The following is a 16,375-nucleotide window of genomic DNA, read 5'->3' on the forward strand; positions in this document are numbered from 1 at the left end:
TATTATCGCCGAATGTCGCCTGATGGCCAGACGTTTCATCCGTTTTTTTCCAGATCTGTCCAAATAGTGGTTCTGGCGGACAGAGAAAACGTCCAGAGGAACGTTTTTTTCGTCCGGCGACGAAACGTATGAAACGGAGATGTGAAACGATGAATCCGACCTCCTGATCCGGTTCTCCATTGAAATCATGCACATTTTCCGTTTTTTCTCTCCATCTCTCTCTCCCCCTCCCTCTCTCTCTCGCTCTCTCTCTCTCTCTCGCTCTCTCCTGAAATTGGACATGAGCGATCTCTCTCTCCCGACCATCAGTTGGCTGGCACCTCCATACACGTTACACTGAGGCCCGAACTTGTCAGTACTGTAATGTATATGGAAGACCTTAGAGTACTGACCACCAATATGGGGTAGCCCTTTTATTTAGTAAGCGAGTTGGCAGCCACAGTCTGCTGATTTTATGAAATATGGGTTGGTGTCAAATATGCTCCTAATGCCTTTCTACCCAAGTTGGTCCCAATTGTCTGGATTGTGGGATCCCAGTATGCAGAGAGCGGGACAAACAACTTTGGAGTAACCCACTTGATTGGTTCTGTTTGGTTCTGGAAAATAACCTGCACATGCTGAAAGATAAATGAGAAGTTTCATGTCTCCATTTTCATATTTAATAAGGATACAGCTTATCTTCATTAGCTTGGCCTCCAAAAAACATATTTGCAGGGTCTGACCTAGCCGCCAATATGGACTAAATCTGTATGGCTACATCATCAAAATGATTGTTCAACTATCAACCTACTAATATCTGATATGTACGATCACTTTTATGTGAGATTTAAAGGACTGGAGATTAAACTTGACCAAAACAAACACTTCTAGCTTGATGTCGCATCCCATCTACAGAATGGTCTCAGATTAGCCTTGACCCTTTACTGTGGAACACACAGAAGTCCAGAAGTATAAAATCAGGTCAAATTCTCTACTGTTTTCACACAGGTGTTGTCTGAAATTTTCAGGTCAACCAATATTATTATTATTATTATTTATTTATATAGCACCATTGATTCCATGGTGCTGTACATGAGAAGGGGTTACATACAAGTTACAAATATCACATACAGTAAACAAACTAACAATGACGGACTGATACAGAGGGGCGAGGACCCTGCCCTTGCGGGCTTACATTCTACAGGATTATGGGGAAGGAGACAGTAGGTTGAGGGTTGCAGGAGCTCCGGTGTTGGTGAGGCGGTAGCTCCGGTGTTGGTGAGGCGGTAGCTCCGGTGTTGGTGAGGCGGTAGCTTCGTTGGTGATGAGGCAGCAGCGGTGTCAGTGCAGGCTGTAGGCTTTCCTGAAGAGATGAGTTTTCAGGTTCCGTCTGAAGGATCCGACTGTGGTTGATAGTCGGACGTGTTGGGGCAGAGAGTTCCAGAGGATGGGGGATATTCGGGAGAAGTCTTGGAGGCGATTTGATAGCAGGTTTTTGGAAGATAAACAGCACTGGGATAGATGTTTTATTGAGCAGATTATTCTCATGGGTAAGTTGTAAAGCCAACACATTTCAGGTCTCCCCATGGAGGACATTAGTGGAACGTGGAACCTACTACCGGCTCTGAAAAGTAGAGCAACCATGCGTAAAAGTGCCCTAGATAATGGAGCTTTTATGCTTTATTGCACTTCATCAATACTCTCTTCTTTAGTCCATCTTTGAAACTTTTGAAGATCAGATAAGGAATAAACCCTTCAAAGGTATTTTTGGAGCCATCGCTGAAAACCTATTACTCATATTGTGATTAGTGTCTACACGGTGTGTGTGTATACTGTAAGCTTTAATTTGCTGCGCCAGCTACTGTATCTGTAATTGAAAGTTAGATCGTAAAATCTATTCTCTAACACTACTGTCATTAACATCCTAGATTGGTATCATCACTAAAACTCTCTGAAGCATTTCCCACCGCCATCGAACTCGCTGACCTGCTTTACCAGTTAAATGGTGCCTACTCCTCTCTGCGAAAAAATAATACATTATGGCGTCTTTTTACCTGTCAAACCGCTACACTGCCGGCATAGAAATAAATCACTGTAAAGTGAAATAATAAAAAATACCAATTTATTGCTGTTAACATTTTTAACAATAGAAAAATATAAAAACTTTAAGGATTGGGATGAAATTGGAACTTGTTTATAGATGGGACCTGATTGTCCGATCTTTCTTCATCCCTTTAAAGAGCGTAGTATGGGGGACAGATTCTCTCTTATTGTAGCCCAAGCGATCAGAAATATTTATGCCACTTGGTTAATAGAAGTGATTTAAAGATTTAGATGAGAATTTTCCCCTTTCCCCATAAATTAATAGAAAATAAGAAACTTTTGTTATTTATCTTATCAGAGAAATCGGCTTTTCTCCTTCTGGACTAATACTTTATTTTCTAAATTTTTCAATTAATGGGTAAAATCTGTGTTCAGTGAATAGAAACTTTCCCATTATTGAGATATTAAATGTCATTTCTTAGAATGTTCTGTGGCACTTGCAGTATAATCTAGCTCTTCCATCTCCATTGAATCTTGTGAGCACCAACTGTCTTCTATCAGGAATGGGAAGATCTGTCTTCACCGAATACAGATTTTACCGATAAACTGAGCGTGAAAAATCATTCCTGGAGGAGAAAAAAAATCTAATTTATGTGACATATATTAGAAACTGAGATGTCATATTTTATTGAACTCATGGAGAGGAGATTTTCCATTTATGTAATATAATATCAGTTTATAATTTTTCTTTTTTTTTTTTTTTTTATCTTTAATTTGCCTAAATTAAGAGCACCTTTTATATTATGCTCTTTGTACAAGAATAGGACACACTCTGTGTCCTAATGGGAATTTCCCAGAGAGTTCATTTTATTGAATAAATCTTGGAATAATAATAATTTCTACAATTAGATGTGTTAAAAAAAAAAATATTCATGTGCCGAGATAATCTTATAAATGTGCTCCTGCTGTGTACTGTGTAATGGCCGTGTCCGACCGTGCAGGAACATGGTCTGATCATAACACGTACCACAAAATTAATTTTGTGCGTGGGAAAACTTTTTTTTACAGACTGGAGGCACATATCCTAGTTTAAAACTGATGTGTGTATGGTGCAGTGAAACTCTATGGGTCAGTGTGCGAAAGGAAAAACAACCTGACGACGCAAAGACCTGTCCCACGGATGTATGAATGCAGCCATAAAGGTAGTTGCATCTACCAGGATTTCTCTAAATCAGTGAGGTGGCATGTTTTCCTTCCTGCAGAGAGCTAATTTGCATGCTTTTCCCATGGGCCATTTCTAGTAAGAGTCAGTACATAGTTGCTCTCCTTAACGAGCGACTGTCTACGGCTCCCTCTTCACCCTATTCCCTAAAAGGAAAAAAAAAAAACTGTCGAGCTCCAAAAAGTTAAATGGCAAAGTATCTGGATATGGTTGTCTTTTTTGCTAGTTTCCACAGAGATCTGTATAGAAACATCAACGTTTGGGACCCAGGCGCTGTCGCTGCTCCAATCTGACCTTTTGTCTCCATGTGCACCAGCCTCCTACCGAAACATATTCATAGCCCGGTGCTGAATTCTTTGCGAGTCTCTCCGTGGAAGAACATGAAATTCATTTGAGTACATTAAAGTGTCACTCTGGGTTCCCATTTAACAGTCCCTGGTATTTTATGTGCACTTCCAGCATCGGTGGTAATGTCCTTTCCTAGTTCCTTGCAAGGATGTTCGTCTGTTTTCTGGCTGACAGAGGCAAATAGATACTCTCTGTCAGCCAATTTATACGGTTGTTTTTTTGTTTTTTTCCTTCCCCTGTTGTGTAACAGATGTATTTCCTGGATTTATGTGTGCCCGACTTGTGTGTCATGTACCATTGCTTTTATTTTCCTTTTAATTATTTATTTTTGATATTTATTTCTTTTTCCGCAGACGAAACTTGCCAATGGCACTTCCAGCATGATTGTGCCCAAGCAGAGGAAGCTGTCCGCAAACTACGAGAAGGAAAGAGAGCTCTGTGTCAAGTACTTTGAGCAGTGGTCGGAGTGCGACCAGGTCGAGTTTGTCGAGCACCTGATCTCTCGAATGTGTCACTACCAACATGGCCACATCAATACCTACCTAAAGCCAATGCTACAAAGGGATTTCATCACTGCACTTCCAGGTACGGTATTTGGCCCGTTCACATCAAGGCTTTCATACCACCACCTGCTGATACAAGGAGTCTGTTGTCGGAAAATTACCTGTGATATCAGCTTTTTATCTATAGATTTTATTTTCTCGAACTAAAAAGTCCTGAAATATAGCTCTCATACTTGGTTATCTCAGTAAGCTCATACTCCTTTGTACAGATCACTTTTCTGCTTGTGCTGTGCGCTCAGCAGCAGGTTCAGCACCTCGTTAACCTGACTGATCAGTTGAGTGAGTGGCGCTTTGGAAGTGTTACAGCTCCATGCATGCTATAATGGCTGCGAATGGTACTGCAAGCTGTCTCCCGTACACGTGAATGTGTGAGCTTTTGCCGTGCAAAATGGAAGATTCTCTTGTCAAATTAATTCTAATTTTGGTTTCCCAAATCTCAGCAGGATTGATTAAGCCATTTGATACTTTCGGCATCCTGATAAAGGGAAGCCGTCATGTTAAAAAATGCTATGAACCTGCAAATATGGGGTTAATCTGCAGGTTAATGGTGTTCTGAAGCTGTCTGGAGCCTACACTTAGACCCCTGCTGCCGGAAGGAAATGAACTTAATTCCTCCCTGCATCCTCAGGCTTTCTGTCACAGGGGTGGCGCCGGCATGGCTTTAGTAATCATAGTGCGCAGCGGCTGTGACCACGCCCCCAGCATTGACTGACAGCCGGCTCTAATGTTCGGCTGCTGTCAGTGCCGGGGGTGCAGTTAGAGCCACTGCTCACTATGCACTGAGCGGTGACCGAAGCCGTGCTGGCACCACCCCTGTGACTGAAAGCCTGAGGATGCCAGGGAGGAGTAAAGTTCATTTCCTTCCAGTAGCCAGTCCGTCAGGGTCGGGCAGCCTCAGACCACTATTAACCTGTAGATTTAACCCCATATCTGCAGGTTACTTCACTCTCCCATTGCCCTCCGTCCACTATCCGATCTGTTATGGTAGTAGGTCGAGGTAATATCAGGTAATTCCTAAATCTCCATGGGTGAATACTAAGGACGAGCGAATAGCTTTGGGTAACTCCTTATCCGAATGTCTATAGCGCTTACCGAATATCTGCCTCTGTAACCTGGATACCTGGAGCTCTGGCTAATCAGCTGCTCGGCTCCACAGCTGCATGTGTTGTGGTGTGTGACAGTCACAACACATGCATGGATAGCCTGTGTGTTGGGTTCTCCATGCATGGATAGCCTGTGTGTTGGGTTCTCCATGCATGGACAGCCTGTGTGTTGGGTTCTTCATGCATGGATAGCCTGTGTGTTGGGTTCTCCATGCATGGATTGCCTGTGTTGGGTTCTCCATGCATGGACAGCCAGTGTGTTGGGTTCTTCATGCATGGATAGCCTGTGTGTTGGGTTCTCCATGCATGGATAGCCTGTGTGTTGGGTTCTCCATGCATGGATAGCCTGTGTGTTGGGTTCTCCATGCATGGACAGCCTGTGTGTTGGGTTCTTCATGCATGGATAGCCTGTGTGTTGTGTTCTCCTTGCATGGATAGCCTGTGTTTTGGGTTCTCCATGCATGGATAGCTTGTGTTTTGGGTTCTCCATGCATGGATAACCTTTGTGTTGGGTTCTCCATGCATGGATAGCCTGTGTGTTGGGTTCTCCTTGCATGGATAGCCTGTATGTTGGGTTCTCCATGCATGGATAGCCTATGTGTTGGGTTCTCCATGCATGGATAGCCTGTGTGTTGGGTTCTCCATGCATGGATAGCCTGTGTGTTGGGTTCTCCATGCATGGATAGCCTGTGTGTTGGGTTCTCCATGCATGGATAGCCTGTGTGTTGGGTTCTCCATGCATGTGTTGTGACTATCATACAGCTGTGACACTTGCAGCTGTGGAGCCGAGCAGCTGATTATCAGGAGAGTCCAGGAAGCCGGATTGTCGATGCAGATATTTGGTAAGCGCTATAGCTATTCGAATAAGGCGTTGTCAGAAGCTATTCGCTCGTCCCTAGTGGTTACTACTCTTGTTCTGGATATGAGTCTGATAAAGACAAATGAAACGAATGTATCCAGCCGTTTGGATATAAAACTTCATCCGTTTATTAATACGCCTTAAAGATATTGCACTAAGGCTTCTTTCACACTTGCGTCGTCTGCTGTACGTCGTTGTGCAGTAAAATGACGTGTCAACGGACGTTAGGAAAATTGTGAAAAACGTGTGTGACGCATCCAGTGTAATGACGGATGCGTCGTTTGTGCTGTTGCCACAATGTCAATGCAGAAATTGCCGGGAATCCTATGTCCGGGGACGAGAGAGAGAGAAAGAGAGAGACTGACTCTTTTTCCCGGACTTGAAAATCCTTCCGGGCATGCTCAGAGGGGAAAAACGTGATACATCGCCCGATTCCTGTGTGTGACGGTCAGCGACGGATCGATTTTCCGACGTGCCGAAAAAAAAGTTCCTCTGAACGTTTTCTCCGCACGACGGACCGCTATTTTCTGACGGATCCAGTGCACGATGGATAAAACGGATGGACATCCATCGCTAATTCAAGTCTATGGTAAAATGCAGGATCCTGCATTCTCAAAAATCAACGGATTGTGAAAGTAGCCTAAGGCAAAAACCAAAGTGTTTTTGGCAAATAACTGTTGTTAGTCATGATACCACGACAGTAATGGGCAACAAGAAAAGTGAGACATTGTACCACTGATACGTCATTTGCGATCGTTTGTCATATAACAAGATCATATTGACAAGAGTTCATATGACCTTTTTCATAAACTTTAGAGAAATAACAAATGAATGCGCCATAAAGAGCATGGAGTATTAGCCTACAGTAGATTAGTCATACATGATCACCAGATCAATACTGCACAAAGTCAGATAGTGCTATATAAGAGAGTTAGAAGATCTCAACAGTCATCATCATTAACTGAAAACTACAAATACAGATTAAACAAGAACCACAAGACGGATTTCATCAACCAAGCTATCATTGTAATCAGTACAACGGCGCCGACCTGACACTGTGTGTAGGTTAGTGTGCACAATCCTGCTGACAGGTTCCCTTTAAGTTTTGAGCTATAGACACGCCTATATCTTTCGGTTCCGCACCAATATGGCGCATGGAGGCGACACACATCAATTCACAAGTCCCTACCAGTGACGCCTACATGACGGTAACACGTGACGTGCAACAACCGGAAGTACATCACCACCAAGAAGTCCCGTATAGTTAGTGCACAAGCGATTCCCTATTTAAGCACGCTACATGCTAAACTAGGTTAGCGCCACTCCAGTAGCACAGTTGTGCTTTTCCCTAGCGCCATTCTCCGTGTTTAGATTGCAGACCTACTTTCCTGGTAAGTGAGTGATATGCAATTTTACAAGCTATCGAATAATCTATTACTATTGTAAGGAGCGTCCTAACACATAGTGTGTATATTTAATTCGCAGTTACCACAGCCATGTTGTCCACACTTAGCAGTGTCATGGTAAAATCCTTTGTTTCGTTTTTTCCCATATATTTAGTTCCTGTGTCCATACCCCAATGTGATGACTGTTGTGATCTTCTAGCTCTCTTAATTGACTTTGTGCTCTATTGATCTGGTGATCATGTATGACTAATCTACTGTAGGCTAATGCTTCATTCTCTTTATGGCGCGTTCATTTGTTCTTTCTCTAAAGTTTATGAAAATTGTCATATGAACTCTTGTAAATGACACATATCATGCGTATTCGGCCAACAGAGGCCGAAACGTTAATAGTGGCTATATTACACAATAAAAAGTTCATTATCTTTGCATCAAATGTTTGGACGGAATTCTCATTGTTATTGGCAATGATAAATACACTCTACTATATTGTGTTTTTTTTATTTTTCTAATTTCTTGTTTTACAGATCCTACAATGTATTTGAACCCCCTTTTAAGTATATACAGAAAAGTCTGACATTAGCGCTTTTTTCTTTTCTTATTTTAACTCCATGTAAAAATTTATTTTCTGTCTTTTCTTTACCAGTCCCGATTATCATGTGAGAAGTAGACAAGCTATACCGTAAACTGTATGGTTTCTCGGCAGATAAAAACCTACGGTAGTCACACGATGGACGTCTATACCGCCGACGATTAAATTATGACATTTGTTTCACTGCCAAATTTACTCAAACATTTAAAGCGACGGCTTCATTTCTGGGCAGCAGATGGTTAAACCCAAGCAGGTTTGTTACAACAGAAGCAAAGACTCACAGGGAGATATTAAGATTTAATGGCGTTTACATGCACAGTCGGATGTCAGCTGGGGTGGGTGGCTAGGGGCCAGTTGTCCCTCTGGGCTGGTGAGATTTAATGACTTAAGCCCTTTGGGACCGCCACTTGTACGTTACAAAAACAGATGCAATAAAGCTTTTCAGCTGCCCAGAACCTCTTGGGATGCCGACATGTCAATCATATGTTTTATGATGTAGTTGATTATCTATAACAAGTGTTGTTATTCAAGAGGGTCCGCTGCAGAGACAGAACGAGAAATGCTCCAGTCGAGAAGACCAGGAGCTCAGTTTCTTTCTTCGCACTCTACCCTGTCCACCCCTCCATCCAGGAGGAGATTTATTATAAAATGTTCCTGTTAGAATTAACCCTGCTGTTGTCTTCGGTCTGGGGAGACCGATTTTGAACTTTGGTATTTTTTGGGGTGTTCAAGATGCGGTTCTGAAACTTGTGGTTGATTGACTTAAATGAGGATGGGTCGGTCGGCCACGGGTTTCAGAGCCGCATCTTGAATATTTTAAAGAATATTGAAGTTCAAGGTCGGTCGTTTTTGACCGAAGACAACAGCAGGGTTAAGAAAAAAGATTTACAGGACTCCGATCCAATGGCCATGTTAGTTATTTGTCTGCCGGACCAGAGCCTTGTGAACCTCCTCCTACCTGCCGACGTTCCCGGCTCCTGTTCTGACTAGTAGACCTAGCCCAGTAGGATGCGTGCATCGTGCTGATACCGTGATATAGGGCCAGGACTACTAAACAGAAAAGCTTTATACCCAAGAAAAAATGGAGTTCAAGTCCAAATGGATTAAAAAAGTATAAGTTTATTACAAAAATTAACACATTATTCACAAGTAGTGAGCAAAAAAAAAAGGTAAAATACTGATGACTATTATAAGTTCAGTGAGGAAAACAGATAGAAAATGACCTGTGGGTCAACCAGAGATTACCCCACACATCATAAAATAAAGTGCATAGTGCCTTGTAATGAAACAGGAAAGAGAACCAGAAGCGCTGGTAGATGTAGCTGGTGTAGAAATCTTACAATGACCTCCCATGCCCTGGAAACGCCCCCTGACGAAGCCAATGCGAAACGCGCATTGGGGCTGCACGGTGGTGAGCCAGACAAAACCAGAAAATGGGTAAGGTAGCTAGTTTACCTATTTTTTTGCTCACTACTTGAGAATAATGTGTTAATTTTTGTAATAAATGTATACCTTTTTAATCCATTTGGACTTGAACTCCATTTTTTCTTTTTCTTGGGTATAATGATTCAATGTTGGAGTGTCCTCATTAGTGATGAGTGAGTGTACTCTTTGCAACATGTGCACAAAAAATGCGGATTGCATTCTAATAATAGAATGCTTAATGTACGCGTTTTTTTCGTGGTTTTATCGCGTTTTTATAGCGAAAAACCACGAAAAAATCCTGAACGTGTGCACACAGCCTAAGCGTTCCCTGGGTTTGGCTTCTTTCTGACTTCTCCTCTGGCTTGGCTTGATCTCTACATATACAGAAATAGAGGGAGATCTGTCTATTAGAGATTGGTGGGAGAAGCCACAGATTTCTGCCTAGTGGACTCCTCTTCCCATGTCCAGACTTTCTCTGTACGAGGATAATATTTTTTTAAACCATTGGGGGCAATTTATCAGGACGGGTGTTCTGGATGTAAGCCTTAAATGTCTTCCCACTAGAGCAAAATCTGCATTGTTCAGTAAGAGGCTAATAAATTCGGCACGTCTTGGGTCGTCTGCATGCAATGAAATCAGCAATAGTATGGTCAGTTAAACCCACTAATGAATCCTCTCAGACAACGGTAGAATTACAGCAAGGAGAGATCCCGTAAACTAAAATATACGTCAGTGTGCCACAAGTGAAATCTTTGCTAGCTGTAGTCTGGGGTAGATCGTCACTGACATCTTGTCATTCGTTTCATGCTGCCCAAACCACAGGCAGCATGGAGCATGATATGGTTGCAGGATTTCATCCAGGTTTGCTCTCCTTTTGAAATGCTCTGGTGTTTCAGAGAAAACAGAGTTTTAAAGATCTGGCTGGGGAGTAAAGGGATAGAAGAGATAAGTCTGGTGCGCACCGCTCTAGCTGACTGACCGGTCTCTACCATATGTGTATATAGGGAGAGACCGATCAATCACCTAGAGTGGTGCAGGGAGAAGCCGGCCAGAATTGGCGCCACACTGGCATCCTCTCTACCACTGGTCTCTGGATCTTCATACTATGTTTTCTCTGACACCGGAGCGCTTTAAAGGAAAAACCTATCCGACTGCAATCGTGTAGCCAGGATAGTAACATAGTTAGCAAGGCCGAAAAAAAACAGTTCAGCCTATGTTCCGTCAGAATAAATCCCCAGATCTGCATCCTTCCAAAGAACCTAATAACTGTAAGATACAATATTGTTCTGCTCCAGGAAGACATCTAGGCCTCTCTTGAACCCCTCGACTGAGTTCGCCATCACCACCTCCTCAGGCAAGCAATTCCAGATTCTCACTGCCCTAACAGTAAAGAATCCTCTCCTATGTTGCTGGAAAATATCTCTTGACTCACCGAGAGTCCTACCCACCGGCCTCAAGAACCAGGGTCTAAAGTTGTACTGTTTGACTGGAGCGATGGCCACATGTGTCCCACCTCGCCATTCATTATCTATTGGATTGATGACGATGGCAGCACGCTGTACTTGACTGTGAATGGTGGTGTACATGTGCGACCATTGCTCCATACAAACAGGGCACCTTAGACCTCTGATCTTATAATTGGCGGGGGTCCCAATGATCAGCAAGTTATCGCCTATTGGGTAGACGATAATGTGATAAATGAATGCACGATTCAATGTAGAATGAATGAATAGCAAGTAAGGTGCTGTTTGCTGTATAATCTGAATTTAATATACCGTGTGCAATTTTTGAAAAGCAAAAAGTTTATGGAGTCTAATTTTATGCGACGGTCTCTCTACTAATAACTTGCTAGACTGGGACAACCCTTCTGACAAATAACTAGTCAGTAGTCTCATGCTTTTCCATGACAGTACATATCGGAAGTCCTCATCCTATTCATACAGCACATGTCATCCCGAAGGGTCGCCCTCATCTAGTATGACTTGCTTTAACATTCTGTGCAAAGCGATTTGCTAACTAACCTCGTAAAACCCTGGTCAGGCATGGCCGTAGCCAAACAATTGGTTTGAGTAAATTGCTGAGATGAAATTGATTAAAGGGAAAGATTATGTGCATTGGATGAACTTCAAAATGTGCTAGTAAATATACAGTGTGCAGTGTCCGTGATAATCACCTGATCGGCCCTGCCGTGAGACTGCACGAATGGTTAACAACGCCTTATAGTGATGAGAAGAATCTGAGTTTTATGGTAGCCACTTCCGCCTCCCTTCTGAGAAAGCTCATAACATACTGATCATGCTACTAAAATGTGACATGTACAAAAATAACCTCCTGCCAGGTCTTATTTATTTTGTTTTCGACTCCCCTTCACCTCCTTCCTCCCGAGAAGAGGTTGTGAGAGCAACGATCTTGGTTTATAGGCGTCTGTTCCTGGGAGATCTGGGTGAAGATTAGGCTTGAGTGGGTGGTTAAGAACTTTAATAGCCTTGACCGTCTCTTCTAAAGAGTATATAAAACCGCCTTACTGTGCGCAGATATAAATCCGCTAATATAAATGGAAGGACATTAATCAGGCGCTTAAGCTTCTCGATTTTGTTTTTAGTGCGGCTTTTCGGTGTATTGATTTAAGATAAAATTTTGTGAATGATCCCATACGGCAGGACAGGACTTAGACTCGGCTTATATTGGAGGCTCTGATCAGACTCATGCCTGGATAATTATCCTGACATCTGTATGGACTGCATATTTTCTGGGACCAAAAAGTAACACCGGGCAGCTCGGTGGCTTAGTGGTTAGCACAGCAGCCTTGCAGCGCTGGAGTCCTGGGTTCAAATCCCACCAAGGACAACATCTACCAGGAGTTTGTATGTTCTCCCCATGTTTGCGTGGGTTTCCTCCGGGTTCTCCGGTTTCCTCCCACATTCCAAACACATACTGATAGGGAATTTAGATTGTGAGCCCCAACGGGGACCACAGTGATAATGTGCGCAAACTGTAAAGCGCTGCGGAATATGTTGGCGCTATATAAATAAAAAGATTATTATTATTCTTAATATTATTTCCTTCTCGCACACTGAATTCTCTTGTATTCTCAATGATGGGGATTCCATTAAGGTCACCCCAATATAATAACTGACTGGAGAAGGGAAACTTAAAGGTGATGTCCAAGTTCTTTTCAGACTGACTTACTGATTGACCCCCACAGATCCAGAGAAGGGGGCTCTATAATGGAACAGTCATCTCTCACAGTCCCATAGACTATAACGTTTTTGCAAGGCATGCCTTCGTCCCGTTTTTGGGATCAGCAGAGGTCCCAGCAGTCAGACCCTGATCAATCTGCATTTTTCCCTGTGAATATATGATATCTTACCAAAATGGCACAACCTCTTTAATGAAGACTTTGTTTTAATGTAGCTTTACATTCCCCATCAAATAGCAATTCTGAATAACGCTTTTTAGAACTTTCCGTTGTGCCGTTTCTCTACTATTCCTCCTGGAAATGCTTGAATGAATGGCGTACTGGGTAATCCCATTCTTCTTGTCATTGGGGTCTATTCCTACACATATTAATATTGTCAGCTCTGACTATGGAAGGACACTCTATTGGCAAGAGGAATGGTTACAAGCAGTTAGTAATGGAGTCCTATATTTCCAGGAGCGCTAATAGAGGCACAACTTAAAATTAGAAGAAAAAATAAGTGCAGAATTATTATTTTAATGCAAGTCTGTCTGCCATGGAATCGACATCCCATTGGATTTGACAAGATGCAGTAGTTCAGATGATGGATGTGGTAAACCCAGTATTTATGGATGTAGATCTCGGAGGTACAGGTACAGGTAGATCTCAGAGGTACAGGTTTTAGGCTGCACGGTGTATTCTCGTGGGACTTCATTTTTAGCAGGTTCATGTCTACACTTGGCAGTCTCATATATGACCTTGGTGCTGTTGACTTCAGGATGGATGTCGGAATTTGTTTTGGTAACAGTGTTGACTTGGTTAAGTTCTTCCCGAAGAAATCAGTCTGACTCGTGGGATATCCTTCATAGATCCAGCAATTATGTTCACACAGCTTTTTTTTTGTCAAGGCTGACAGCACACTGGCCCATTGACTTCAATGGAACCATTCAAACAGTTTTTTTTTCCCCTATATTTCTTTTTTTTTGTTTTAACTGGTCCGGTTAAAGTCTATGGAGATCTTTGGGAGTTGAAAAAAAAAAAGGAAGACATTATTTTTTTCATCTGTTTTTCAACCATTTTTAAATGATCCAAATAAGTGCGGCCTAACGTCAATTTTTAAGATTAAATGGGGGGAGCAGAGCTGATTCAAAACCAAGACAAAAAGCATGACACATAGGAGAGAAACAGTCTGTTTTTATGGGTGTAAAGAATGGAAACCTACATGTGAACATAGGCTTAGGCATATTGACAACATTATTATGGGGGATCTTTCTCCCAGGACTCTCTTGCAAACCTTGCCCATCATATGAATGAAATGTAAGACTACATCTTCCAAACAGTAACCACAGCAGTCATTTTTTTTTTTTTTTTAGTTTTCATCATCAATAGCCGATCATCAGGGATTATTGATACTGATCACACTTCAACTTTAATCTCTGTTCGGCGACCCCCATTATCGAGCCTTGGAGTAGTAGTACAGTAACTAATTGATCATATTTTGTTATCCATGTATGCTTCACACTACCTAAAAAGTTGAGCAGGTTTGCAAGCACTGCTGATTTTTCATCTTTTTTTTTTTTTTTTTTTTATTGTCGCCATATTTGTATTTTTGGGAGACGAGTTGTAGTTTATAATGATATAATTTCATTTGGATATAGTGTAAAAATGTGGAAAGTAATTCTCAGAACATTTTTTTAATTTTGTTTTTCTTTACAAGACGTGACTGAAAAGCAGTAATTATGGCTTTTTTTTTTTTTTACTTTTTTTTTTTAATATATTTAGGGTATTTACCATGTTAGTTAGTTGGTGTGATTATCAATCTGTTAATTTTTTTTGCTTGCTGGGGGGGATTTAAACTTTAATAATTTATGTTTTTTATATTATTAAAAAGAACTTGTCCTGTTATCCATTTCCTAATAAATGCTGCCTGTTCATTCTTCATTTTCATTTTTTTGGTATAGCCTGACGTCTTTCTGTATTTTGCTCTGCTGGTGCTACTTTTAATTTCATGTTGTCTGTTTCTTAATTGCAGCTCGTGGACTTGATCATATAGCAGAAAATATCTTGTCCTACCTGGATGCCCGGTCGTTGTGTTCTGCAGAGCTTGTCTGTAAGGAGTGGTACCGAGTCACATCAGATGGTATGTTGTGGAAAAAACTCATCGAAAGAATGGTACGAACAGACTCCTTGTGGAGGGGACTGGCCGAGAGAAGAGGATGGTAAGGATTACCCTGTTCCTCAGTCTGAGAATGTGATGCTCCACGTGTGATTATAGCCATGTGTAGTGAGCACTGAATGCTTCCAGTCATTGTGGTGGCATCAAGACTGTAAACAAGCAGCTGCAGGGAGAATAGAACTATATTCTCCCTGCAGCTGCACTTCCAATTACACACCTGCAAATGTTTAAAATGCGGTTTACCATAGTGGTTGCTCGAAAATACCATTTATTTTTTGTTTGTTGATAGGTAACCTTTAATTAGTAAGTTTGTCTGCAATTTTTATTCCCTCATTTATTTTACATCTCCCTGATGTGCAATTGACAGCATGATCCAAGTTTCATATTTTTCTTTTATAGGATTGTCTCTCCCAGTAATACAGGCTTGATCTGATGTGTGTGTCTATCCTGATTCATCACTGCCTCTGTGCCTGTTTTTTATCATGTGTTGTGTTTAAGTCTATTTTATAAGGGTTCACCTGTTCCCTTATTTTTTTTTTCCAATTCTCCACTTTATGGCCATAGTTTAGTGATTACAGATGTTTTGACCCAATTCATCAATTGCAACTTCTTAAAAACCAAAGGTGGAAAATTTGATGCATCTCCATTCTACTACCCCCCTTCTTGGTGCACTTTTTGAGTATGCCAGTATTGTGGCCTAATTATTGTAACATTTTTGCGAAACATTATGTATGTATGTACAGTTGAAACCAGAAGTTTACATACACTATATAAAAGGCACATCTGCATGTTTTTCTCAATATATGACATGAAATCAGAATAAACCTTTCCTGTTTTAGGTCAATTAGGATTACCATAATTATTATTTGCTAAATGCCAGAATAATGAGAGAGAGAATGTTTTAAGGCATTTTTAGTACTCGCTGCTGAGTCAAAAAGTTTCCATACGTTTCATTAGTATTTGGTACCGTTGCCCTTAAACTGAATGACTTGGGTCAAACTTTTGGGATCTCCTTCCACAAGCTTCTCACAACAGTTGGTTGGAATTTGAGCCCATTCCTCCTCACAAAACTGGTGGAACTGATCCAGGTTTGTAGGTCTCCTTGCTCATTGGGTTGAGATCAGGTCTTTGTGATGGCCGCTCCAAAACATTGACTTTGGTATCCTTAAACCACTTTGTTACCATTTTGGCAGTATGCTTCGGGTCATTGTCCATTTGGAAGACCCATTTCTCCCAAGCTTTAACTTCCTGGCTGATGTCTTGAGATGTTGTTTCAGTATTGTCACATAATCTTTTCTCATGATGCCATCTATTTTGTGATGTGCACCAGTCCCTCCTGCAGCAAAACAACTCCACAACATGATGCTGCCACCCCCGTGTTTCACAGTTGGGATGGTGTTCTTAGGCTTCCAATCTTCTCCCTTTTTCATGCAAATGTAACTATGGCCATTATGCCCAGAAAGTTCAATTTTAGTCTCCTCAGA

At 41.6% G+C, this 16,375-nt stretch overlaps 1 protein-coding gene across 5 annotated transcripts in view; it reads left to right on the forward strand.

Annotated features, from left to right (window-relative positions):
• BTRC (beta-transducin repeat containing E3 ubiquitin protein ligase) overlaps nucleotides 1-16,375 on the forward strand; it is a 249,597-nt gene that overhangs the window by 157,564 nt on the left and 75,658 nt on the right. For all 5 annotated transcript variants that reach the window (XM_069753745.1, XM_069753746.1, XM_069753748.1 and 2 more), the window contains 2 exons: nucleotides 3,946-4,177; nucleotides 14,748-14,934. In XM_069753745.1, coding sequence (XP_069609846.1) covers nucleotides 3,946-4,177; nucleotides 14,748-14,934 — 419 coding nt within the window. The remainder of the gene's footprint in view (nucleotides 1-3,945; nucleotides 4,178-14,747; nucleotides 14,935-16,375) is intronic.

This window comes from Ranitomeya imitator, chromosome 2 (assembly GCF_032444005.1).
Source record: "Ranitomeya imitator isolate aRanImi1 chromosome 2, aRanImi1.pri, whole genome shotgun sequence".
In the NCBI taxonomy this organism is placed as follows: domain Eukaryota; kingdom Metazoa; phylum Chordata; class Amphibia; order Anura; family Dendrobatidae; genus Ranitomeya; species Ranitomeya imitator.